This window comes from Vicugna pacos, chromosome 16 (genome assembly GCF_048564905.1).
Source record: "Vicugna pacos chromosome 16, VicPac4, whole genome shotgun sequence".
Taxonomy (NCBI): domain Eukaryota; kingdom Metazoa; phylum Chordata; class Mammalia; order Artiodactyla; family Camelidae; genus Vicugna; species Vicugna pacos.
The window spans coordinates 40,563,619-40,590,032 of record NC_133002.1 but is presented as its reverse complement, the minus strand read 5'-3'; the positions used below and the strand labels follow the sequence as shown (position 1 = coordinate 40,590,032).

The following is a 26,414-nucleotide window of genomic DNA, read 5'->3' as shown; positions in this document are numbered from 1 at the left end:
AAGTTCTTTTTCTAATCTAATTGTGCTAATTAGTTAACATTAGTTTATCTCTTTTTAAGCTCAAATCAGTTGAATAATGAAGAGCTGATTGTGAAAGTATCAGATTGCAGGAAAAGGCCTAGGGAAACCTAACATGAAATATAAACATTACATGCTTAATGACAGAAAACTAAACTATACAGATTTATAAAAAGATATATATACCGTCCACCAGAAATGGACACAACATTGTAAACTGACTATAACTCAATAAAAAAAAATTAATTGAAATATAAATAAATAAATAAAGGCAGTTTGCGTTGTAAAGAAAAAAAGATATGCATACCAACGTATTTATTGTATTTACTCATATCACACTTAAGTTATTAAAAAGTTTCCATAGTATGGATTTAGACAAGATAATCAAATTATATCCACTGTTGTACATGGCTTTGGGTAATATACGTTTCACTATAACATGGAGAAATTTCAGGAAAATGGCATCATTTGGAGTTTTTTTATATTTTCAATTAAACAAAGGTATCTTTAAGTTTTAGTTACAGTATTGAACATAGGAAAATAATCTTGTATCAGTTTATCAATATCCCACTTCATGATTAAAAAGCCCTCAACAATTTCCAACTGAGATATTAACAGTGTGTGCAAAAGCTTTCCAGCATACTTGGTTTTTAGTTTCCTTATTCTTCAGTCATTCCTCTGATTATATTTCTTTGAGATATGCCCTTTTCTTATGGAAAGGAGAAAGTGAGTTTGTCTATGTTCCTCTTGGTTTTTAAACTGTGAGAATACAATCGCCTATTTAGACTTGATTTTCCCTGATTAAAAAATCAGTGCAGTACAATTCTGTTGAGTATCTACTATGTATAAGATGTCATGGCAGAAAAGTGGATACTTCCTGGGGATAAATTAGCAGTTTGTACCCTAAAGTGCTTTCGAGTGCAGTTTTAAAATTAAATGATTGCTGTTTTGGGGAAATACTACAGCCAGTTGGAAGGGAAAACAATGGTTGTATCTGTCATCATGTTTATTAATTCTTCTCAATTGTTTCAATCTCTCAGGACACTAAAGGAGAATCAGCCATGGTCCTCTCCCAAAGGTTCTGAAGGGTACCTTGCCGCCGCCTATCCAACTGCAGGCCAGACCAGTCCCCGAGCCCGGAAATCCATGAGCTTGGACATGGGGCAGCCTTCTCAAGCCAACACGAAGAAGTTGCTTGGTTAGTTTATCTAAATTATGTAGAATTTTTTAGAATTATTTTTTAAAATGGTCAGATACTTTCACTCTTGGAAAATTATTTGAAGCTGTTCAAGATTATCAAAATTTCTTATTTCTGATACAACAAAGTTTTTTATGCCAAATATTAGAGAGTTTGATAGATCAGTTAAGATAGAGGAATGAGCATGGGAAGTTGAAACAGTGTTTTGGGGATTCTTAGATTCAATACTGTGGCTCTCCTTGTTTTATTCTGCCTTGGCCAGGCAGCAGGGAGTAAGAGAGATATTAGATACAAGAAAGGAAGGGTCTTGCACCATTCAGATGCAGGGCCTTTAACAGTATATTTCCCAAAATCTGAGAGCACAGTACATCAATATACTATGAAGCTGTAATAATACTATTTGCCATCTTTTCTTTAAAAAGACAAAAAGGTAAGGTTTTTAAATTACTGTATTTTTTTACTATAAAAAATATGATTCTTGGAAGTTAAAATTGTTCAGTTATGTCAACATTTGTCAAAGAGAAATACACCTAAAATGCTGTGAGATGCTTTCCGTTTTCAAAAACTGAAAGTAGATAATGAGAGAGCCCACTGATCCCACCTCACTGCAGAGTGAATGCAAAGGTGCTCTTACACAACTGGCTAAAGTTTGCATTGTTACTGGAATTCATATATCAGTGACCAACACTATGAATGGCTCAGTAGGTTTCAATTATCCTGGGAAGTATATTTTTAAGTATCTTTAGATACTGGGAAAATTTTTGTGTTCATAAGGAAATCAGTGAACAAACAATGAAGTATAAAATAACCTGCAGTAAACCATGAGAGAAGTTGAAACCACACATGTTAATCACTGTTACTGGTCACACAGGACTGTTAACCTTTTGTTTGAGTTCTTTTCTTTTTATACTTTGCCGTAAATAATCTTCTAGGAGTTTCCTGGTTACTTTATGTTTTGTAATTCTGGATTTTCATGCCAAGGAAGTTATAAATGAAAAACTAACTTCAGAGAAAATGCAACGTTGGATTCATTCAACCCATGTGCTAGATGAAAAAGTTACAGTCTTTGCCCTGAAGGAGCTGAGTTTGGTGGCTAAGACTTACAATCAGACAATTGCAACAGCATCCCCAGGTGCCATTTAAGTCATATGTCTTGATGAGGGGAAACTGAGAATCTGGGAAAATTAGGAAAAGCTACAGAGAGGAGGTAACATTTGAACTGGGTCTTAAAGATTTAATACATACTTGCCAGGTAGACATACAGTAAGGAAGGCATGCATTCAAGAGAAGGGGAATAGCATGAATAAAGAAAAGTCAGAAAAAATAATTGGGTAGGAAATGAAGCTAGAGAAGGATTGGAACTAGATTATGAGAGACTTTGTTCCATGTAAAGAGATTTAGCCTTATCATGTATCCAGCAGGGATCTTTAAGTAGGAGGGGGACATTACAAAATTTTATTTTTAGGAAAGGTTTTTCGCTACAATGTGTAGAAATAGGAAGAGCTTTTGGCAGGGGAACTGTTTAAGAGACTGATACAGCAGTCCAAGTGAAAAGTGGTGTAGGCCTGCACTAAGGCAAGAGCAATGGGAGAATGGAGAAAAGGAATCAAGTTTGGGACTTAGTGCTGGACTGTTGGGCCAGGTTGGGAGGGACAAGGCTGTGAAGGATGTCAAAAGTTTCTAGCTTCAAACACTGGATGGATAGTGACTCCGTTCCCCGAGATCAGGACTAATACATATATTATGTAATATGCATGTGATACATATGTAACACAAGATAAATGTAGGTTGGTTGATATTATATTTGAGATTCCCTTCAGGATTCTAGGAGTATATATTTAAGAGATAAATGAAAACATACATTTTGGAGTTCGGGAAGAGAGAAGTGGACAAGTGGCACATTGAGAATTGATGAGCTCATAGAAGCTATGGGAGTGGAAGGAGGTCTCCCAGGAGAGTGCAGAGAGTAAAGCAGAAAAGAAGAGTGAAAAAGATAGAAAAGCTAAATGTAGAGAGTGCTATCCTGATCTCACACAGGATGGAAAGCACAAATTGGTTATTAGGAAATTTGGTATTTTAAGTCTGGTTTTATTTTTATTTTATCTATTTTATCTGGATCCCCAGCCATGCAACTTCAGGCTAATCACCTAACTGCTCATGGCTTCCTCAGTTTACAGGTACATGAAATGAAGAGCTTTGACTAGATCCTTTTGTGCTGTTAAATTATCTGACCTTGATATGTATGACTGTTGTGAATATTTATTTGTTTTAAAACTTGAGGTTAATAGAACATTAAGTTTCTCAAGTGTTCAACTGTCAGATGTAATTATATTGGTTTCAGTTCTGGCTTCTAAAAAAAATGGTACTGTCAAAAGTATTCCAAATATGTTCCTAGAGCTGTACCAAGAAGAATGAGAGAAGCCCTTGGAATACAAATAACAGAAATATCTAAGTTCCAAATAACCCAATTTCAATACTTTTACTTTAAACAAGAGAAAGATATTTAACATTAGTGTAACACATGATTGGAGAAACTCAGAGCCAAATGGGAGATGGTACTGCTCGCTATTTTTGAAGCATCTCCCAGTGTATCTATTTTTAGTACTTTCAGGCATGCAGATCCTTTCTTCAAAGCCTGAAGAATTAAAATGAAACTCTGATTTTGCCTACTTTTGGAAATTCTCCTTATGTTAATAACTCAGTCTTGGCACCAGCAGAATGCCTTAAATTGAAAAAAGGCAGTTCAGACATAATTGATCTTTGCTCCTGAACAGCACATATCTCTGCATTTATTATCAAATATTGTACCTGTTGGTGGAGTTTGGTTTACCTCCAGTGTAGTGAATGTAATCTCAATTTAATTTGGACCTGTAAGCCCATCCAGCAGAACAGCTGTGTGACCAAAATGCCTTGAGAAGATGAAGAAAAAGGGAGAGGACAGGAACTCTGCCCTAGGGATATGTCTGAGCTTTCTTTGGGTCCTTAAGTGAAAACTTAAACACTTTATGCCCAAACATTTTCTTTTTAGTATATTACTATTCACAGACACTGTGGTTAATGAACTTCCATATTCTGTAACTTTTGTTTATAGGAACAAGGAAAAGTTTTGATCACTTGATATCAGACACAAAGGCTCCTAAAAGGCAAGAAATGGAATCAGGGATCACAACACCCCCCAAAATGAGGAGAGTAGCAGAAACTGATTATGAAATGGGTGAGAAACAAAGTTAATAATTAATCTAGATCATTGAAAGTAAGATTGGGGAGTACATTGAAGCCATATTTGCTTTCCAGTCATTTTTTAGAATCATTAGGATGAAATACAGAAACATTTGCTCTTTTTCAAAAGATAAGCTATGCAGTCCTTACAATGACAGGTATCCTGAAACCTGTGTAGAAAAATCATACATGTGATATACGCCATTATAGACAGCTAACCAGGACGTTTGTATAGGTGCATAGTAATTTGTATGATGTTTATGTTGCTATTTTAAGTGTCTTTAAAAAGCTGTTGCATTTTAAAAAGTGACATTAAAATATGTTAGGTGAAGTAGTATCTAGCATGTTAAATTCAATTAATACAGCTGATTGTGTTAATCCATATCTTACTGCAGAAACTCAAAGGATTTCCTCATCACAACAACACCCACATTTACGTAAAGTTTCAGTGTCTGAATCAAATGTTCTCTTAGACGAAGAAGTACTTACTGATCCAAAAATCCAAGCACTTCTTCTTACTGTTCTGGTAAGGCTTTCCACTTTTTGTAGGATTTTTTTTTTTGGTCCAATCTACTCTTAAAAAGCCCCTAAATATTAAAAATATGAAAGGAAGGCCATCGTCTGCTTTTCGCCAAAACAGATAACAATTTAGTCACAAAATAAAATGGTTTTTGTTTACTTTTTTGCAGGCTACTCTGGTGAAATATACCACAGATGAGTTTGATCAGCGAATTCTTTATGAATACTTAGCAGAAGCCAGTGTTGTTTTCCCAAAAGTTTTTCCTGTTGTGTAAGTATCTCCACTTGTGTTTAACTTTTGTGTCTGTCTTGAAGTCAAATGCTTTATGAAAGCTAAGGAAAAATATCACCCACTAGTGCTCACTGGTTGTGGAGAGGGGACTGTGCGGTAGTGTGATACTGATTTTAGCTTAGAGACAGTGGGTTTAATGGGATCTAAGACTAGTTTTGGCCTGTTGAATACCAAAAAAACCATTTTTTATCTTGCGATTTTCTTATGTTGTTCGTTGTGGTAGGTATTTTTCATTTCCTCACTTAGGAGAAAACTGTTAAGACTGCTGTATTTAAATCAGCAGTTCTGGTTTCTTTTTCAGTAGAGGTTTTGTTTTTACCCACAGCTGAGTGAAAACAAAATTGATCTCTTCTTTGGGAGGTGAATTTTACTCTTTCTTAAGGGCCGAAATAATACCGGCCTCAGAATGTTCAAATCTAAATAACCTAAAGAAACTTTGGAAATTCTATTCCTGATCTAGGCCTTCTGTGTATTATCATTATTTCCTTATTTTTGTTTAATCTCACTTAAAAATTTCAGAATTTTATATAGTTGGCTGTTAGTTATTTTTATTAGTAGAGTGTAGCTGAGTTGGAAGTAGCTAATTTCCCCATGTTTGAATTGGATCATATATTCCACCCCCTCCAAACTAGTTTTTCTCTTGGTCTAACCTTGCTAATTCAATCTGATTTAGCATTTATTAAACACTGATTAATATTAAATTTAGTTTTAACTCCTGGGTACATATCAATAATCAGCAGAAAGAGATGGTCCTAAAGCATGCTGAGTGGCAGACAGAAGCCAACCTGGTCTTGAGCAGTCACCATGTATAGTTAAACATGAGTATAGGACAGTGCTAGGTGGTGGTTTTTACCGTATTTTCCCTGATGACTATACACAAAACGAAAGACAAATCAAAAAAGCTAACACACGCAAATTCATTAGAGAAAATTTGAAAAAGCACTCATCTCCCTTCATTTTTATCACATTGTTCTATGGAATATATAGTGTGTTTTCCAGTAAATATATTCATTTAATTTTCCTTTAAAATGTTTCTCTGTTGACTTTTATTTTTTAGGCACAATTTGTTGGACTCTAAGATCAACACCCTCTTGTCATTGTGCCAAGATCCGAATTTGTTAAATCCGATCCATGGAATTGTGCAGAGTGTGGTGTACCATGAAGAATCCCCACCACAATACCAGACGTCTTACCTGCAAAGTAAATAAGTGTACCGGGAGGAGGATGGCTGATGAACTTGAAACATGTGTGCTGTTAAAGAATGCACAGCTGAAGAATTCCTTACAAGGAATAGGCTTGTTCATACCTCTCTCTTTCCATGCCGTTTTCTGACTCTCTTAAATACGTGTTCAGCACAATAACTGATTGACAACTTTTTAACTAAAATATGCTTTTATACTGAGTATGTTTTCAGTGAGTTTTAGTCTACTTTGACACTCATTCTTAAAAAAAATGTTTTCACTGTACATGTAGGTTTTGTATATCATCAACTATATAACTTATTTAATTTCTGTTAAGATTAAAAGAGTGTCATGCTTGTTTTAAGGGTAACATTTGATTTGTTGCAGGTTTTGGTTTTAATGGCCTGTGGCGATTTGCAGGACCCTTTTCAAAGGTAAGAAAATATATTTTTCTCTATTGACAAAATGAAAGTTTTTATTTGTATTAGTGTGCCTGCTGTAAGAACATACAATATCCTGGAAACCAGAATGATTCACAATAAACACATAAGTTATTTTTATTAAAAGTTTTCTACCACAAGATTCTTTCCAAGAGGCAGCACCTTTAATATGTTTATATATTAGTTTTTACAAAAAAAAAAAATTCGAATTGTGCCCTACACTGGAATTTGATGCAACTTTGTAAAATAACTATAACTCAATAAAAAAAAGTTTAAAAAAATTCAACTCAATTTATGCTTGACCTTTCAGAAAGGTTTGATAAACCTCTGTAAACTTTTCTGCCCTCAGTCCCTCATGTAATTGATGATCTTAATGACACACTTTTAGGTATCTTGTGATTAGGAAGGAGCATTTTGTTTGGTTAAAATCTCCCTCATGACCTGAAATTAATATAATGTTGTATGTCTCTTTAAGCGTCAATTTTTAAAAATTACATAATCAAAAAAATTAACTCATGGAAACATTTTTCCTTTCAACCTGTTGTATTAGATCCATTCTTCCCTGAATATATCCTCATTTGCTCTGTTCAGCTTGTTTTTGGATTGGCATTAGTTGATGTAGTGCTACATAAATGTGTATTTAATTATTCCCTCTGTGTGTGGTCTCTCTCCAAATTGATTGAGGTTCCTTGAAGGCAGGACTTCTATTTCTTCCCCCTAGTGCAGTGTTGTAGATACGTGGGTGCTAAATCAATATGAATTGTGTTAACTTAGTTCTAATTTTAATAATTGAGTATTTTGATTTGTTTAATTATTACTGAATGTCTCTTGATATGCAAAGGCTGTCATTTAAAAAAAAATGGGCCTGAAGTCACAGAAATAAGTGTATCATGTAAGAATTTTTGTAGTTTGATTTCCAGTAGCCCTCTGAGCCCTTCAGTGTTTAGATAGTTGAATCTCTATAAATGGCAGCTGGAATGATGCTCTGCTTGTTTTCTCTGTTTTGGAAAATTGACTAGACATCATTCCTGATGATTGGATTGTCTCAGGATTAGTTCTCTTTGTCTGTGTATGGCTTTCAGTAATTGCAGGTTCATCTGGAAGCTGTAAGTGTAAGCTGAATAAAATTCCCAGTTGTAAGTCCCGTAGTAGTCTATAAATATTATTCCACCCCTTTTTAAATGATCTTTAGTACAAAGGAAGAAAAATAGTAAATTAAGCCCAAAGCTACAATTGAATTAATCTTTGTTGGCTTCAAAGGGGATTTTAAAAAAAGAAAAAAAAAAAAGAATGGAGCTAAAATAATTTCCTATTTTCCATTACAGCAAACACAAATCCCTGACTATGCTGAGCTTATTGTTAAGTTTCTTGATGCCTTGATTGACACGTATTTGCCTGGAATTGATGAAGAAACCAGTGAGGAGTCCCTCCTGACACCCACATCTCCTTATCCTCCTGCAGTGCAGAGCCAGCTTAGTATTACTGCTAACCTTAACCTTTCTAATTCCATGACCTCACTTGCAACTTCCCAGCATTCCCCAGGTCAGTAAATGTAATCTTTATATGAATTTGAGCAATAATATTACTATACCAACATTAGGAATTCCCTTGTTATCAATTTATACCAGATTTTGCTCCTTTTTTATCATGAGATTCATCTTATTTCTTCTTTACCTTGTAGATGACTTGAATTTTGGTTTCTGTAAAGTTTTCTACTTTCAAATAGTTATACAGAAGATAGTGAAATGTTTAGAACATATACACATAGTGTTCCAAGGTTGATAAGTTTTTAGTTTAGGCAGGAAAAGTAACCTAAGGTACATTGTTACCCTGTAAGTGAACAGAATTATAATTCCCTTACTAGATGCACTAACTTTGCCCTAGTTCTTCTGTGTCTCTGATACAGCAAACTTTATCCAAAAAAATGCACAAAGTATAGTAGTGCCCCACTTCCCTGCTGCCAGCAACAGCCTGAAAATCTAAGAGTAAATAAACCAACAAACAAAAAAAAGCCACCTCAAGAATATAACATCTTAAAGCCCATAAGCATATTCCTTACTCTGGAGTCACTCTTAGGTCCAAGTGGGGAAGGTATACCAATTCAACCTGCAGCTAACAGGTGAGTTCTCTGAGAAATAATAGCTAATAGCTCAGGTGTGGCCGAGATAAACCAGATGGCAGAAATGGCAAACCTACAGAACACTGGACTCATTCAGTGTCAAAGCAGCTGGCCTCACATAAACTCTCGTCAGCCCAGGAGGTGGTACTCAGTTCATTACAGAACTGATGCCATTGTGTGTGTTATATGATGTTAGTAATGAAGGAAAGCTTCACTTGCGGTCACGTTTTCCATTCAGAAAGATATCTTCTAAAATGATTTTAAAAGGTTTGTGTTTAAAGTTCCATTATCTGAAGAGTTAACTTATAAAACACCTGATTCTATTAGGAAAAGTTACTAAATGTAATTAAGTGTTAACATGGATTTTCTTTTAAAAAGTTAAATGATGTATTATAACTATTTTGTGACGTTCAGGATTCATAAATAGAATTCCCAGTTTATAATCCTGATTTTGCATGAATATTTAAACATACATAATTTTGAAGTTTCTGAAGAACTTGGCAAATGTAATATGCAATTTATATTATAAACTATTTATTAAGTAACTATATTTGTCTGTTAATCGTTGGTCAACAACAAAGCTTTGATCAGCAGAGGAAACAAATTTCTTGATCCAGCATTTATTTATCAGTCACCTTACCGCACCCAGTCAGGTTCTTTTTCTCCCTAAGAAATAAGAGATATCTGGCCAGCCTTTTTTCCACATATAGCCATGTTTATTTGCCCTCTGTCACTTATTCCCCAGAATAGTGTTTCTCCAAGTGTAGTCCCAGCCTAGCAGCAGCAGCATCACTTGAGAGCTTGTTAGAAGTGTAAATGTTGGTGCCCCACCACAGACCTCCTGCACAAGAAGTTCCAAGAGTGCGGCCCAGCCAGCAGTCTGTGTTTTAATAGACACCCAGGTGATTCTCACGCACACTGGAGTTGAGCAGCACTGCACTGAAGTGCGCCTGTGATCTTACCTCATTATCGGCATTTCGGCTGTTAAAGCCAAGGCAGACTTTAAGTTTACTTTCTTCTGGATATTGCAACCACTGAATTCTTTCCCTCTTCACCACCAACCCCACCATAAAATCTTAGCTTTTTGGAGTTCGAGGGAACAATAGAGGTAATTTAGTTCTAGGTTCACAATGTTCTGTGTGAAGCGGGGAGACTCTGGTTTAGAAGAGCTAAGTTAATTGCTTTATTACACAGTTCTTACCTAGAACCAAGGCCAATGCTCTTTCTACCAATTTCATTGCCATCAGTATCTATCATCTTTCTTCCTTCCCTTCCCCTGCTTTTCCCTTTTTCTCCCATTGATTTGTTTATTTAGTTCCGTCTCATTGCCTCCGTCTCCCTTACCTTAAGTCCACCACTCCTTTTCTTCTGTAGCTCTCTGTTGTCTTGGTTAGTCAGCCATGAAAGTTGATCACAGTTAGAAAATTTGTAGACTCTATCTATATTGATCCTCTTGTTTTTAATGTTTGATTCATTTTGACCAACCTTTTGCCTTTTGGGTTACTAAAATGATGTTAAACCTGTCAGAATGATTAGTTGTTCTTAAATTGACTTTTTCTTTTTCACCCAGACTAATTGTCAGGGGGATTTCTGCCCATCTTTGCCCACCAATGGAGACAATAAAATAACCCAGTTAAGACTAAAGGCACCACTACAAGTTCTTCTGCTAGTGGATTAACTGCTTATGTACTGTGTTGGTTGGAAATTAGCCATATCATTTGCTTAGAAAAATAGTCCTGCTCTGCAACCTCTTATTTAGAATTGTTTATAAAAATCAAAGAATAGCATGTATGGTTTTGGTTGCAGTTTTAAACCAATATTGCCACCTCCAGTAGTTCTCCAGAGATGGCTACATGAATAGATTATTAACACACTGGAAACCTCTGACTATTCTCAAACGTAATAAAATTAAGTAGAATAATGATGTTCAGCATTTCCTGTCTCTAAATTGTAAACTGTGTCTTTGGTTTGCCAGATTATTTTAGTACATGTTATTAGAGAAAGGGTTTGTCTTTTCAATGGTAACTTTACTCTCCTATGAAGCTCATTTGTATCCTTAAATTGCAGGCTCATCTCCATGAAAGGATCCTGATTTATTTAGCTACCTAATTATTGTGTTTTTGTCATTTGCTCTTACAGAATACATCTTATAAGAGTTAATACTTTGTGACTAGATACGCTCCTTTGTATCTTAAGCACCTTGTAATCTTACATCCTTATCTCCTCAATTCTTTATGGAGCTGAGTTTGCTGATATCAAAGGGTTAAAAGAAATGATGACTCTTATCCAGATTCCTAACTCACTCCAGCATTTCAACTTGGCTATTTAGTTGTATAGAAACCAGAATATTTCCCTGCCTCCACTCCCGTCAGCCAAGTCCTAAGCAGAAGTATTTAAAGAAGCCCTGTGTCACTCCCTGAAATGGAGCGTAAGTGTGGCCGTCAAATTCCCCAACATCCACCTGTGCCAGTCTACTGAATTTTAAGCAGGTGAAAGCTCTGTTGCTTTATGTGAGAGAGCAAAAGTTCCTGACTTGCACACAGCTCAACCCTTTGCTGCAAACTTTCCCTGTCAGTGTAAGTCTTTGTTTTCTAGATCTTTGGTGCTAAGCAGGATCGGCCACTAAGCTGGATCTTCTGTTTGATCTCCAGTAGTCTCTGCTGTCAGATTAGCTAGATAAGGAATTCACGAACTCCCTCCCTGTCCCCATCAAGCATTAAACATTACTTAAGTAAATTTTGGTGATAATTCATCAGTGACCAGCTTTTGAGAAAGTGGTGGTCACTTACATAAAATAATTGTTTCTGAAAATGTGTCCTTCTTGACAGATGACCATAGCCCACTTACCTGTCCCCTTAGTGCAAGGAGGATTGCTTTATAAGTCCACATTTAAAAAACACCTAAATGACTGTCTTCTGTCTCCACTCCTAATAGAACTTGAACTTGGTATCAGTGGAACCAGTGGACTGTACTCAAGAGTTCATTGCATATGAAAGTGTGTTGTGGCCCTTTTAGCCAAGTAGACATAAAACTTTGCCTCTTCAGATTTTCCCAAATGCCACTATGAGAACCTTGAAGAAAACCCATAACATTTATTCTGTGATATATAAGACTATTTCAGATTTGATACTGCAATCCATTCTTAGGCCCAGTGTAGCTGAGCTGGACGTGAATTGAAGAACCTGGATTAGAAGTAGAAAATAAAACCCATCTACTAAAAATGCTATATATGGGACTTTCTCTTGCTTAAGGCCAAGCCATGAGTGGTTCTCTTACAAGGTGAGCAAAAAAGCCTTGTTAAAAAACCATGTGAATGCTTTATAACCATTTCAAGTATGCATTTCAAATGCAGTCTTCCTGCATCCTCTTTAGATATTAAAGAGCAAGTATACTAGAAATAAAAATTCAGTTGGAATTATATGGACTTAGTACTCATTAAAAAGAAATTAAATAGGTTCATTTCCAATGTATTAAAATTTAATTTATACTCTACCCAGACCTTCTCATATGTCTTACACTGTAATTTAATTCAGTAAACATTCAAATACCTATTTTGTAGGTGTGCACTAGGCACTCTGGAGCATTTAAAGATGAGAGAGACCCTGGTCACCAGAGACTTGACAGTTTTTGTCTATGGATCTCAGTATTGCATTTCAACTAAAATTGTTTCTGAGTTGTGTTGTTTAAAAAATTCTATGTGTACACAGATTCTTTGATTTTTAAGTACAAGATTAATACTACAGTTGTAGAAGGTAACCAAAATACCAGATTTTATCCCAAATTATCCCAGATTTTCATTGTTTACTATATCTAAGTAAACAATGGACCCAAAGGAACACGGGGCTAGTGGGACATGAGACCTGCCCTCAGATAGACTTGAGAACAGTAAGAGTGGCTAAGTATTCACAGGTAACTCTTTGGACCTCTTTTGTACTTACGTTGTACCTTGTACTATAAAGTATTCTGATAGTTCAAAGGGACATCTGTTTGGAAAAATCAGGTAATAATGATGGCAAAAGTTTTACAATATATTTTTTATCTCAAAAATACATGAGGTGTGTGTTATGATTTTTTTAACAAAAACAAGACTTTGATCTATTTTAAATGTTTTTTCACTAGAAAAAAACACTTTAATTTTCTTGATCAAATTATTTTAACTTACTATTAGAGTATGAATTTTTTTAAAGCAAAGACCTGTCGAGTTGAACTTTAAATTCACTTCTTCTGCTTTATTTTGTGGTTCTGTCCGGGCCTGTCAGTTATTCAGTTACTTTGCTTCTGTAGTGCAGACCTCTCTCCCAGGAAGCTGGGTAGATCAGCTAGAAATTATAAGAATTCCTAAAACAATAGTGCTGACAGCTGTGTGCAGAAAGGGCTGGTTCGTCAAAGTCATTTCTCCAAAGGGGATACTTAATCACACTCCTGCTGTGTTTACCAGGTTTAGAATGTCTCCCTCTTAGAAGAAACTTAGAGGCCTCTATTTTGAGACTACTTGAAATCTCAGAAATAATTTTAATATTTTAGGTGACTGCTCATGGTATCCCAGACCTTTATTTGGTATATTCCTGATTTATTTTTTCTTCTTTTTCTTTGTTATTACCCTATATTTTAGGGAGAAAAATAATTTTAAACTGAGAAATTGCTTGGTGTAATTTCTGCTAATTTTCCATCTCATTTTTTAGTTTAATTCTTGATTTAAACTAAAATTCTTAATTCTAATAAAGGTGGTAAAAAATCCATCTATCTATAAAATGGTAAGTTCTACCATTTATTTACAGATTGTAATATTTAGGAGATTAATGATCAGAGTTTAATAATGAAAGCCAGAAGCCTCCTGAAAACGAAGGAAAATAATAATTATTCCAGTAGCTAATCTATTACACCCTTAAAAAGTCTTATGGACATCACTCACTTTTGTTTTTTCTTCCATTCTGTGTCTGTGAAGCTTCTCTACCTTGCTCTAAATCAGCAGTTTTCATGCAGCTGTTCCCTCATCAAGGTACTCTTTACTTTTGTCATCTTTGCACGAAATACTGCTTACCCCGCGCTCATCCTGGGCACATGGCATGAGACTTCATTCACCAGCCCCTGTAAGCACAGTCTGCCTCAGGCACCTGAAGAACTTGTAAGGCCACTACTCTAAGGTCTGGTTGTTTACGGGCACTGCAGGGCTGAGTCTTGTCTCAGTGAAAGAGCTGCTTTTGCTCCCCGTGAAAACTGAATATGCAGTCCTGGCCCTGGCCTAACACAGGCAGGTTAACAAGAAACTCCAAGGAGAGTTAATAGAGAAAGGAGGGTATGTGGTTGAGGAAGAGTGTTTAGCTTAGGAAATATTTATTTTCCCCAAATACAAAGCCAACCATGGTGTTTCCTTAGAAATTAAAGCTGGCTGTCAACCTGTAGAGAAAAAGAAGTGTTAGCAATTGAGGAAAATCTGTTACAAATATTTAAAAAATTCTTATACTCTTTTGTATATCGAGTTCAAAATACAAATATTTCTAAGTATATATTTAACACATTTCCATCAGTGTATTTACAGTAGCTTACAAGCAAGCTATGGTTATTTTTTCTCCTAAGAAAACTTGTTGTATTTTGTGTTTATTTACATTAACATCAGTGATTTTACAAATTCTAGTATAAAATTCAAGTCCTGTGCATTTATTCTAAAACTCCTTTCAGTGCTTCACTTGCTCTTTTTTATTTCAGATATTAGGAGCATCTTCGTTTGTGTAGTAATTATCTTATCTATCTGCAAAATGTCTTCACATAGCTTGTCTGATTCTTCTAATAGTCTTTCAAAATAGGCACATGATTTTTAATTGCCAGATTAAGAACTGAAACCAAATAAGAGTTCTGATCCAACCAGACTTGAACTTGGGTCTTCTGACGGGCCTCATTATACGTATAACAAATGAGCCTTCAGCTTTGTCTTCTATAGACGCAATGAGAGTTTTCTGACAGGTTTGCCATGTTCTATACATGATAAACTAACCAGCGCAGGGAACCTGCTAGCGCCCTGTTGCGGGTGGTGGGAGACTTGGGTTATTATTAGTCTTTCATTTTTGTTGTATAACTTGTCACAGATCACCTAACCTGTTTTTCCTCAGCTTCTCAAGAACTAAAAGGGATTTGATCCTTTTGTTATTTCATGAAAATATTAGGTTCCAGTTTGGGAAATCATTTTGGTGTTTAAAAAATAGGTGACTGTTTTTTTTAAGATTAAGTATTTTAAGTGTTTTATTATTTGTCAGGCTGGAACTATATCCTGAGTTGTCAAAATAAACCCTGATACCTGCCTTCAAGGAACTCATGTTTGAGCAAAGGAGATAGACATATAACTGATACATGTTTTAAGTTACCTAACTATAATGTAATCTGATAACTTTTTTTCCACTTAGTCAATTCACTGAATTTTGGCCAATAACAGCTTTTTATTTAGAATTTTATCTTTATCTGGAACCACCACAATTCATTGAAGCACAGAGCTTGTTAATACAATGCTATGGAGAATTTCCAGCTTCTTCTGGCCTGCATGTTAGTAATTGGCCGCATCTTTAACTACAGTATATATATCTAAGGGAATTTAAACTAGCAAGTCAGGACCACAGTGGTTTTTACCTTTATTTCATTTGGGTGATGCCCTCTGGGTTTCTATCACCTCATGGATTTTTGCTTTTGTGCCCACTGAAAGTCAGAAGGGAAAACCAGTGCTTAGGGGCATAGGAGAGACCAGGATGCACAGCCTCTGAGGGGCCTTGATGAACAGGAGTGCAACAGCAAGGTCTGCTCACTAATTTAGATGTAGTATGTACCACAAAGCAGGATGGCTCTGTCTCCATTTGGGCAGTCCGGCTGGTGATCTGAGAGTTTTTCCTATAGACTGTTGAGACCAAATCCTTCACCAGCTTCCAGAGAGGTTTTGATTTAATTTCAGAGGGTTAAAAAGAAGAATGCTGCCAAAATTCTCAAAAGTAAGAATTCTGCTTAGAAGCCAGGATACTGGGATCGTTTTGTTTGATACTAATTTGACTTTTTCAAGGTGCTATATTTTGATCTTAATGCTTTTTAACACTGATTTTTTAAAAAACCTTCAAGATTTTAATGTCAGCTTCTCCTTACATCCTTAAGGTAAAACATCTTTGCTGTGCAGTTGAGCTTAGGAATCAACACTTACAGGTTGGGTCACTACGTAGGAAGAACACACACACACGAAATGAATTGAGATGATTGAATTTGAGAGTAAAACTGGGCCATTAGCCTCTCACATAGCATTGAAGCTTTGGGTTATGAGTGGCAGTCCTAGGTCAGTGATACTTAATTTAATTTTTAATTAAAAGGAATGCATGCTTGTTAGGGAAAAAATTAGAAAATTCAGAAAAATAAAAGAAAAAAATCTTGCCCATAATCCCTCTGGAGACTCACACTGTTTATTAGCATTTTAATGTATCTCCTTTCCAGTTTCTTTATGTAGTTGAGGTCGTAGTATGTGTAAAACTTTATTGCTTGCTTTTACCTTTCACATTTAATAAGTGATAAATAAGGCTTTTAAATGTCTATTTAGAGGTCTGAAGGTGATTTGCTTATTAACAAAACAGAAAATGGAATATTCTTAGTATTTCTTTGAAGAAACTTTCACGCTAGTGACTTACTCTATGTGATTGTAATTTATATAATTTAAATTCATAAGACTTAAGCTGGATTGCCACCTTGCAGTGTGTTGACTGCTTCCCCCTCAGTGAGCACAGTCTAGCAGTAGCAAGGCTGCGCCAAAGGTGGGCACACAGGAAAGAGCCCCAGGGTGGCAGACTGCTGGCAGAGGGCCGCTGTCCCTCCCTCCAGTGTCACCCACTCTGTGTCCTTCCTGATGCCCATCTCCTGCTTATTTCAAACCCTTATCTTTAAAGTCCTAGTTTTGCCTGAGTCTTATTTCCTATTAAGGAAATGACCCCAGATAAGGAACTACTGGACTTGAACTTGTAGGCCACATGCAAATTTAAGGAAATGGAACGTCCTAAATACACGGATAAGTTTATGATGATTTCAGACAGAAGAAGATAAAAAATTTTTTTTTGTCTTTTTCTGTAAAAATACCTCGCTACCCCACTTCAGATAAGCAGTGCATGCTTTTTGGTTCTGAATTACATTTAAAAAAGGAAGCATTCGGTTCAATCAATATTTGTTTAAAAAGACATCAACTAGATCTTATAGGAAAACAAAAATGAATAAATGATCTTTGCTCTTTCAGGTGCTTTTATTCTAGTAGAGAAAATATGATGTATACACAAGTTTTGATAGTATAGGCAAAATAGAAATGCCATATCGAAGCAGGGAGAAAGAAGGGAGGGAGAAAGTAGTTCCGGCAGGAGACAGAAGAATGCATCACGAAGGGAATAGAGATGAAAAAAATATGGGTTGCATTTTGTGGAGATACGTGAGGCAATTGAAAGAGCTGCACAAAAACATATCACAGGTTTCAAGTTGCATTCAAGTGATGATGAGCAGTCTTTCAGTTTTTTTGTTTCTTTTTTAAAGAGCTCTGGAGAAGATGCAAATAAATATGCAGAACAGAATAAAAATCATCCAGGAATCTGTTACCCAGAGAAAAGTTCTGTGAACATGGCCATGTGTTTTCTTTTGTTCATCTTTCTACCCATAGGATGCGATTAGAACAGATTCGAGATGCAGGTTGCCTCTGCTTGGCCCCTGGGGAGGTACTGCTGACCTTTGTAGCCCTGCACTCGCAGCCTCAGCCCAGTGCACTTTTTCATATGCCCATGGTCCTTTGATAAGTTCAAGAGGAACCTCTACAGAACCTGTGTACATCAGGCTGTGTGCCTGTGGATGTCTCATACTCTGAACTGAATTCAAGGCTGAATCCAAATGAAGGATGTGTGGCCCCTAGAAAGAGGTCATCACAAATCCATTTCCTTTCCTTGAACCAACAAATAGATGCATGGGTCTGTGTACATTTTCAATAACATAAGTACTTTTTGACTTGAAGTATTATTGTTGTCCAAAAATAGAAATTTTTCCATTCTCCAATGTAACGTGTATTTTAAAATTCAAATGGTTCAGATAAGAACAGAGTAAAAATTACCTGAAATCACACCATCCAGAGATAACATATTTTGGCAAATGTTTTCCCAGGCTTTTTTTTTTTTTTCCTGTATGTGGATTTTTTCCCCCCTTACTCCAAAATTATGATCATCTTTCTGTATCAGTGACTATCAACCAGTGCTTAACATTTTGACACAAATTTCTAAAATGCTTTTTGCTTTCCTAGCAATAGTTATGCCAAAGGTGGGTATAATCGGTCTGATTATTTTAGTAAGTTTCATTGAAGTGTAAGAGACAGAAAAGCACACAGATCATAAGTTTACAACCTATTGAACTTTTAAGAAGAAAACATACTTAAAAATCCAGCCTCCAGGTCAAGAAACATTACCAACACCCCGAGAAACTATCCTTATACCCTTTTCCAGTCACTGCTTCCCTAGAGGTAACCACTGTTCTGTTACCTGTCTAATTTGTCATCTTTTCTAATCTGATGAGTAAAAAATACCTTGTGTTTGCTTCTGGTTTCTTTAATGAAGATACTAATTAGATTATTTATAAAATACATTGTAGGGCCCAGTTGGGGGAGGTTTAATCTCCTCTATGAGAGAAATAAATGGCATCTATTTGAGGTGCAGAACAACAAAAAAAATGACTTGCCAGAGTTGAAAAGAAGGTCAAAGGAAAGATACTATAATGACCTTGGTGATGTATTATTTTCTCAGTAAATATTTGAGTTCCTTTGGGATAGGCACTATTATTTTAAAAAATAAAAAGCATCTACCTTTCTTTGAAATGATGAATTTCTGTACCTTCTGCAACTACAGAATATACTCGGTGTATAAACACCAGTAAGGATATGTGGCTAGAAGCTGACCTCTGCTGGAAGTTTCTGGTATGATTTGAAGGAAGCCGTCTTCCTTGGTGGCTGCTAGCCTTTCATTCAGCTCAAGCCTGCCTGCCTCTAGCTTTTCCTTGCAACTTCTGTTTGGTTTTTTTGTTTTTGTTTTTGTTTTTTTTTCTCCTTATGCTGTTTTTCTGCTGTGATAGCAAATTTTGCTTAACAAAGTGTGAGGTTTTCTGCGTGACAGTGTTTGTAAACATTCTAGCAATTGACTATTGAAATGAAATAATGCAAAAACAATATACCAGGTTGTCTCTCGAATACAAATCATGAGATTCAGTCCTGGAGCTTAACACCAGAGGAGGAGGGATGACTGGCTGCTCTGTTTCTCTCCAGGAATCGACAAGGAGAACGTTGAACTCTCCCCCACCACTGGCCACTGTAACAGTGGACGAACTCGCCATGGATCCGCAAGCCAGGTGCAGAAGCAAAGAAGCGCTGGCAGTTTCAAACGTAATAGCATTAAGAAGATCGTGTGAAGCTTTCTTTCTTTCCTTTTTCAAACAGACTTAACTTACACGGGCTCCTCACTAGTGACCCCTCACCACCGTGCTGTGATGCCGCACTCCATGCTTTATAACCAGCCCGTCCAGTCTGCCGTGTCGCCAGATGCTCAGCTCTTGGAAGCATTGCCTAAATTTAATGCTGCTTTTTTTCTTTAACTTTTTTTTCCTTCTACTTTTGGTGTGTCTGATGTAAGCAAGTGTTCAGAACAACTGCAGAGAAAGTGGGAGGTCAGGACACTTGAACTGAGAACATCCCAATTGTGAGAGAGGATGAATTCTTGAATACTGCTACTACTGCAGTGCCAGCTATGAAAGCCATTTGCACAGAGCTCTGCCTTCTATGTTTTCCCCTTCTTCATCATACAAAGTAAAGTGTTAGTCTTATTTACACACTTTTCAAGATAGAAGTCTATGGGAGAAATAATATTATAACCCCAGTATGTTTAATCTGACTTTTAGCTGTGGACTTTTTTTTTTTTTTAACCTTAACAAAACTGAAGGAACCACAGAGGTCAAGCCTCAGTGACTTCACACCATAAAGCCACAGGCAAGGTACTTTGAGGGCGGGGGTGGGGGGGTTGGAGGTATTTAGTATTTTGTAGTGGGTTCTTAAGAAATACTAACACTTGAGTATTAGCAATAATTACAGGAAAATAAATGTAACCACATATATCTTAACATTACCGAATTAAAAGCGATGAGTTCTGAGGCCTTATCCAAACTCAGTCATCCAAACTAGTTTATATTTTTCTCCAGTTGATTATCTTATAATCTTTAAATATGCTAAAATTTGTTTTTTGTTTTTGTAAGCCAAAACTATACTAAGTATAGTAATTATACATTTTCCCCCTCCTCCTCTTCTTTCCTAAATAATTCTGATCAGGGTAATCAGTGAACAAAGTGTTGAAAATTGTTCCTCGAAGGTAGTTTTCGTAGATGGTTGCATTAGCTCCATAGCAAAATGGAATGGTACGTGACTATTAGAATAGCTGATGCTTTTATTTTGTTTAATGATTTTCCCAGAGAGTATGGTGTATATTATCAAAATTTTTCAATAAGATATATTTTAAATGTCTTGTAATCTTTCCCCTCCCCTCCAAAAAAAATCAGGAATTTCTTTAGCAAAACATTTGAATTCTATATGATAGAATTGCATTTAATCACTGTGAAATGACTGGTCAGCCTGCATTAGTGTGACAATAGGGGGACCTTAAGAGTTGCTGCTATACTGAATGGTATGGATTATCTTGGCATTGGAATTTCCATAGTAATGCAGATCGAATTTCTTTGTGGTACCTGCAGTGTGCAAAATAATTTGACTTCAGCGAATATATTAGTATCTGGATGTTCCAATTTAGGACTAAACCATATTTATTACAAGAAGATATTATCCTCCTATCCCCAGGTTGCCTTTCTATGTTAAGATGTAATGGCTTTGGGAGGGGAGAAGAAACCTAGGGGAGGGGGGTTTCCTGTAGTGCTATCTCATGAGTGGATTGCAGTAAATTAAGTTCCACAGCTAAATCAATAAATAATGGTACATTTAAGTGTTCTGATTTTAATAATATAACACATTTCACATTTATCCAACACAATAACAATGTAATATGTTAATGTAAATAAAATTGCTTTTGATATTCAGAAATAACAGGAATTTAATTCTTTTAATTTGTTTACAGTCCTGGGAAAAGAACCATTTGCCAAAATAAAAAGAAAAAAACCTTAGTATTAATAGTTATTTTGACATTAAATTGTTGGAAAATATTGAAGACAGGTGCAAATAACTAAACTTTTGTTTTTAACTTTTGTAGAGGCTGCATTAGAATTGAATGTTTATAATATCAGAGCAACTGAGACGATAAGGAAGCTAAGACTAGAGCTTAGTTTAGAAACAGATCATTAACAGCCCCAGTGCCAAGGATGCCAAGCTGCCGGTAAGGTCCCAGTTCCCCCACAACCCAGTGTTTCTGGAGTGGGTATCACAACTTCCTGGCTCCAGGAGTAAAAGACAGATGTGAGCCTTTAATCATTTTGGTTCCATGTTTTCCTCTCTTTGGTTGGTTTGGTGCAATGACAGTGGGTAGTTTTATGCTATTTTGCTTTTTCCATCATAACAGAGGAACTTCGAAAATTTACTATTAGAAAATACTGATCTTTCCATAAATGAGGCTTCCGAGGTATGCTATTTCTTAAATTTAGTCATTATTTCCCTTTAGTGTAATGAATGGCGTAAATTCACTTGAAGTACCTCATGAAATGATCTGCATTGCACAAGTCAAAATTGAGCCTTCTTTGGCGGAAATACTTTTGATCAGTACATCCTGAGAATTTGAAAACTTACTAAGGTTTAAATTTTACCTTGTTTGAAGAATTTCCAACTCTTGAGGAAAATCTAGCTTTCCAGTAACTAAAATGAACATGAGATAAATCTCTCACGAACATGCTTTCCCTGAGAAGTGAAACTCTCTTTAGGCCTCATACCTGTAACCGACACAAGACACTCTAGAGTCCAGAGCAGGTTGTCCATTTTGCATAATCTGATATAAGTTGTGTAAAGTCATTTGTTTTAGGTTTGTGGATATTTCCCCTGACTTTTTAAAAAGGAAAACATGAATTCATCACGTTATTTTGCATGCCTGATCTCCCTGTTTTATCACCGCCCTGTCCCAGGGGTACGCCCTTGTTTGCCAGCACTGAGATGCAGTTCTCTGGCTTTGGGAGAAGTGGCGAGTGCTCTGTCCTTCATCCACTCAGCACCTGTTCATTACTGAATGCCGCCCCGCGCAGGTCCTGAGGACGCCACAGAGAACAGTCAGCTTCCACCCCCAAGAATGGCTGTCCTGGGGGAGACAATGTAAGCCGTCAGCCCTCCCTGCTTAGTGGGTTTTAGGGTTTGTTTGTTTTTTGGTTTTGTTTTTACATCCCACCCCCCAACCCAGGCATAATGAGGCATGTCTTACTCACTGTTATGCAATGGACTTATACAAAAATTCACTATTAGTGTCAGCCACACAATTTTTTTTAATGCAGTATATTCACCTGTAAATAGTTTGTGTAAAATTTGACAGAAAAGTATATTTACTACACTGTAAATACATGTGATGATATATTGTATTATTTTGCTTTTTTGTAAAGCAGTTAGTTGCTGTACATGGATAACAAACAAAAATTTGACTATTCTCATGTTAGTATTGTTAACTTCCTGCGACTGCGTTACATCCTTTAAAGAAAATGCTGTGTATTGTAAACTTACATTGTATATGATAACTTCCTCTCTTTTCCATTTGGGCCCAAACTTTGGCAGTTCCCTTGTCTACAGCCTTGTTAATATTGTAAGCAGTTGTACGCCAGCAGGAGGAATACTGCCCTACAGACAAAATCCACCATTGTAGGGGAGAATTGTAGAAATCCATTTCAGATCATTGTTGTTCCCATCCCATTTTTTCCTCCCTGTGTATGTATTCCTCCCCCTTTTTTAAGTAAACTGTAAATTCAATCGGCTCTAAGATGTGGGGAGTTATTTAATTTCTTCACATGCAACAGCTCTATTTTCTCACTTCCTCAACTCCTCCTTGATCTTTTGAAACATTAAGGCCATTTCCTTTCTTTTAAGGATGTCTTGGGTTCTCAAACCACCCCCCGCCATGGGAAAGACCTTTCTATTTCCAGAACCTCTCAAAACTAAAAGTAAAATAACTTTGGTGAAGTATGTAGGGGAGAAAAAAGCTTTCCTTGAGTCCCTGAGGGTCTCTGGCTGTGTCAGTTGAAAATTAAACTGACAAAGATAGATTAACAGGAGAAAAGCATACGAAATTAATTTAGTATAAATTTTACATGACACAGGAGCCTTCATAAAGAGATGAAGACCCACAGGAACAATTAAACCTGAGTATTTCTGTCCTAGGTTTGATAAAGAGTGGGCATCCATGTAGAAATACCTTAGGTCAGAGACTGAGAGGTGATAGCAGCAAAGTGGGGGAAACCTAGCAAGGCCTGTTCCAGTTCTCGGAGTCCCTCTGTCTTGTCTTCAGGGATAAGGGTGCTCCTGTCCTCTGGGGCTAGGGAGGGCGCCTCTCACATAAAGGTTTTATGACCTATTTCAGGAGAAGAGGGCAGGGGAACAGTTGGGGAAACCTTCCTGCTTCTGCCATTTTCTCAAGTCCCTCAAGGTACCACATTTTAAGATCATGTGTCCTGAACCCCATAAATGCTTTTTTAGGGCCTGCAAAGCTGAGAGGTGACTCGCTTCTTTGGGTTAGGCTGACTTGAGTTCTTTTAAAATGAGCAGTCCAATGCCAGCACACCCCGCAAGACCAGAGGGCATGTGTTAGGATCCCACAGTTCTCTCCAGCCTCTCAGCTCTCCCCTATAGAACCTTCCCTGACACAGTGTGTGTAAACACTGTCCAACACTTTCCTTGGCTCTGCTGCTGTGAGTTTTACGATTTTGTTTACCCCATTATGTAGGCTACCCTGAGATGGAGAAGGAAGGCTGCCTAGACCTGGTGGGCAGAACAGAGCTGATCCTTACGAGGGCAAGTGTCTGGTATTAGACAAAGGGCTAAAAAGACCATGAAGCCGACACCTGCAGCTCTGAGGCAAGTGGTTGTCTGTTTACTCGAAGACTGAGAAAGCAGAGGAGCCTCATCTGGAGCACTTGATAGCCCCTGAGCCCTCCCAGACCCCCAAGGTAGAGTGTGTACACTCTTTGGGGATGAAGGTCCCGGGGGGGAGGGAGAGAGAGAGAGAGGGAGAGTGTGTGTGTGTGTGTGTGTGTGTGTGTGTGTCAGAGAGAGAGAGAGAAAGTTTAAAGGTTCAGGCGAGTTTCCTGGGCACCCAGGCTTAAATGAGACCATTGGAGTAGAGAACTGAAAATTCAAATACAGTTGACCTTTGAACAATGGAGTTTGAACTGCCACGGTCCACGGTTGGTTGAATTCAGGGATGAAAAGGAACAGTGGATGCAGAGAGGTCCGACTATAAATTATATGCCGCCTTGTTCAAGAGTCAGCTGTACTGTCTTCTCCCTCCGGCCTAAAGCATCATAGTCAAAGTAGGGATGCCTTTGGGGTAATGACTCTATGGATCACATGGCTCCATCCCTGGACAGTAAGCTGCTCAAGAACATGGACAACATCACACATCATTTCCGGGCCCCTGTGCCCATGTCTTGCCTGCAGTTTTTTCTGGGACAGTCTCAGGGTGGCCTGGCAATTTTGAACTGTCTGGCCAGAAAAGTTGATCCCCATGGCGGGCTGGGGAGAGCCGAAAGGCACTAGAAGAATAGTAAAAACTTAACCTGCAGCAAAGAGGTAGCATCATCACAGTGTTCCTCTTTTTCCAGAAAGCCGCCCACCCCCCACCCTCCATGCCCCAGTTGGTGGCCAGCATCTGTGACACTTACCCTCACCCCTAGTTCGCCCTTGGTTTCTAGCAGTAAAACTTACACTGCACACCGCATGTCAGAATAGCCTCTGGCACAGCTGTATCCAAACTCATGGGCAGCTGCCCCGAGTAATCCACCAGGCCTGTCCATTAGAGACTCAGTCTTTGTACTGAAGTGATTTGCACTTAAGACCCTTCTAGCTGCCAATTTAAAAGAAGCTCTTTTGCAATGTTGATTATGTTTCTATAAATATTAAGCCATACTACAGCAACACAGTCCCTGTTGGCTTGAATCTCGCACATTTTGTTCTTTTAAAAGTACTAGTTAATCATAAGTGGAAATTTCATGTTAATGTGGAATAGTAATTTTAATAGATTTGGCTTTTTTTTTAAGTACCTTCTAAAAATCCATTTATACCATGTATGTATGTACATATATACATATATTACATACATGTATGTATGCATATTTAAAGTTTCCAAAGAAGCTTCATACATTTTACTTAAATTGGGCCAAATTACCTTTATCCTTTTTATATATTATCCCCAAAAGTTCATACTGCAGATATTTTTTAGAGACAAGCTAAAGAAAATTTATGTGTTTATGCTGACAGACAAGCTAAAGAAAATTAAGCCTGTGGTGTTACAGAGTTCAGAACTTCCCCCATAAGGGCCACTTCCTCCATATGAAAAGGGGAAATCACTATCTTAATAGGGCCCTTTCCTGGTCAGAAGTTCAGAGAGCATTGCCCAACTTAAATATGTTTGAAGAAAGAAAATGTCAACAGAGCTAACCTCAGCTGATTTATTCATTTGTTCAGAGAAGCATTTTCAGTTGAATAATAGTGCCAAGCCCTTTGCCAGGAATTGCAGGTGCAAAAGAAGAAAAAGAAGAAGAAAGCTTGGCCTCTCCCCTACGTGAGCTCACAATTTAGTTAGGGAAACAGCCACGTAACCAGTGAGCACAGTGTCCCCGGGTGTGGACCAGTGACTGGCAGGGTCAGTGACTGAGGAGTTGGGTCCTGAAAAATGACCAAGAAGTTTGTCCAGGAGGTTACGTCCACTGAGGAGTTGAAAATTGGATTGTGGAGTCTTGAATGTATAGGAGGTACCAGGACGACCTGGCCCAGAGAGCATGTGTAGCAGAGAAGTGTCTAGGCAGAAAGTGCACCAGAAAGGAGACGAGCTCCTGTTCTTAGTTTCCTCCTTTCTTTTGTTCTACTTTGGGGAATGCACCCTGATTTTGTACATTTAAAAACTTCATAAAGACATGCCTTAGCCCCAGAGAGCTCTCTGAGTCTGGCCCAAAGTCAAAGTAGGATGAGAAGTTGATGGCAAGGGATGCTCCCTCACCAGTTTGGTGATTTGCAGATGGGGAAGGCAGGAGGGAATGAGGTGGCGGACGCCTTAAGCGAAACAGCACCGCCACCTACTATACTCACATCTAGGATTCTACAGGAGACCAAAATAATTTTTCTTTCATTAAAACACAGTCTTTTTGAGTTTTCAGCATTCATTCATTCATCCAGCAAACATTTACTGGGGTCCTTGTTTTCAGTGAACTCCAGCATCAACACCTC

The 26,414-nt window shown here is 37.3% G+C and overlaps 1 protein-coding gene across 3 annotated transcripts in view; it reads left to right on the top strand.

The window, feature by feature from the left end:
- Positions 1 to 22,951, top strand: part of NF1 (neurofibromin 1) — a 219,296-nt gene extending 196,345 nt beyond the window's left edge. For 2 of the 3 annotated variants that reach the window (XM_072938963.1, XM_072938962.1), the window contains 8 exons: positions 1,059 to 1,216; positions 4,308 to 4,430; positions 4,831 to 4,961; positions 5,125 to 5,225; positions 6,304 to 6,446; positions 6,815 to 6,861; positions 8,193 to 8,409; positions 19,281 to 20,004. In XM_072938963.1, the coding sequence (XP_072795064.1) occupies positions 1,059 to 1,216; positions 4,308 to 4,430; positions 4,831 to 4,961; positions 5,125 to 5,225; positions 6,304 to 6,446; positions 6,815 to 6,861; positions 8,193 to 8,409; positions 19,281 to 19,423 (1,063 nt within the window). In that variant the 3' untranslated portion in view covers positions 19,424 to 20,004. Of the gene's footprint in view, positions 1 to 1,058; positions 1,217 to 4,307; positions 4,431 to 4,830; positions 4,962 to 5,124; positions 5,226 to 6,303; positions 6,447 to 6,814; positions 6,862 to 8,192; positions 8,410 to 19,280; positions 20,005 to 21,261 lie in introns of those variants that run through there. The other variant, XR_012059675.1, reaches the window with a different exon arrangement.
- The last annotated feature ends 3,463 nt before the right edge of the window (positions 22,952 to 26,414 follow it).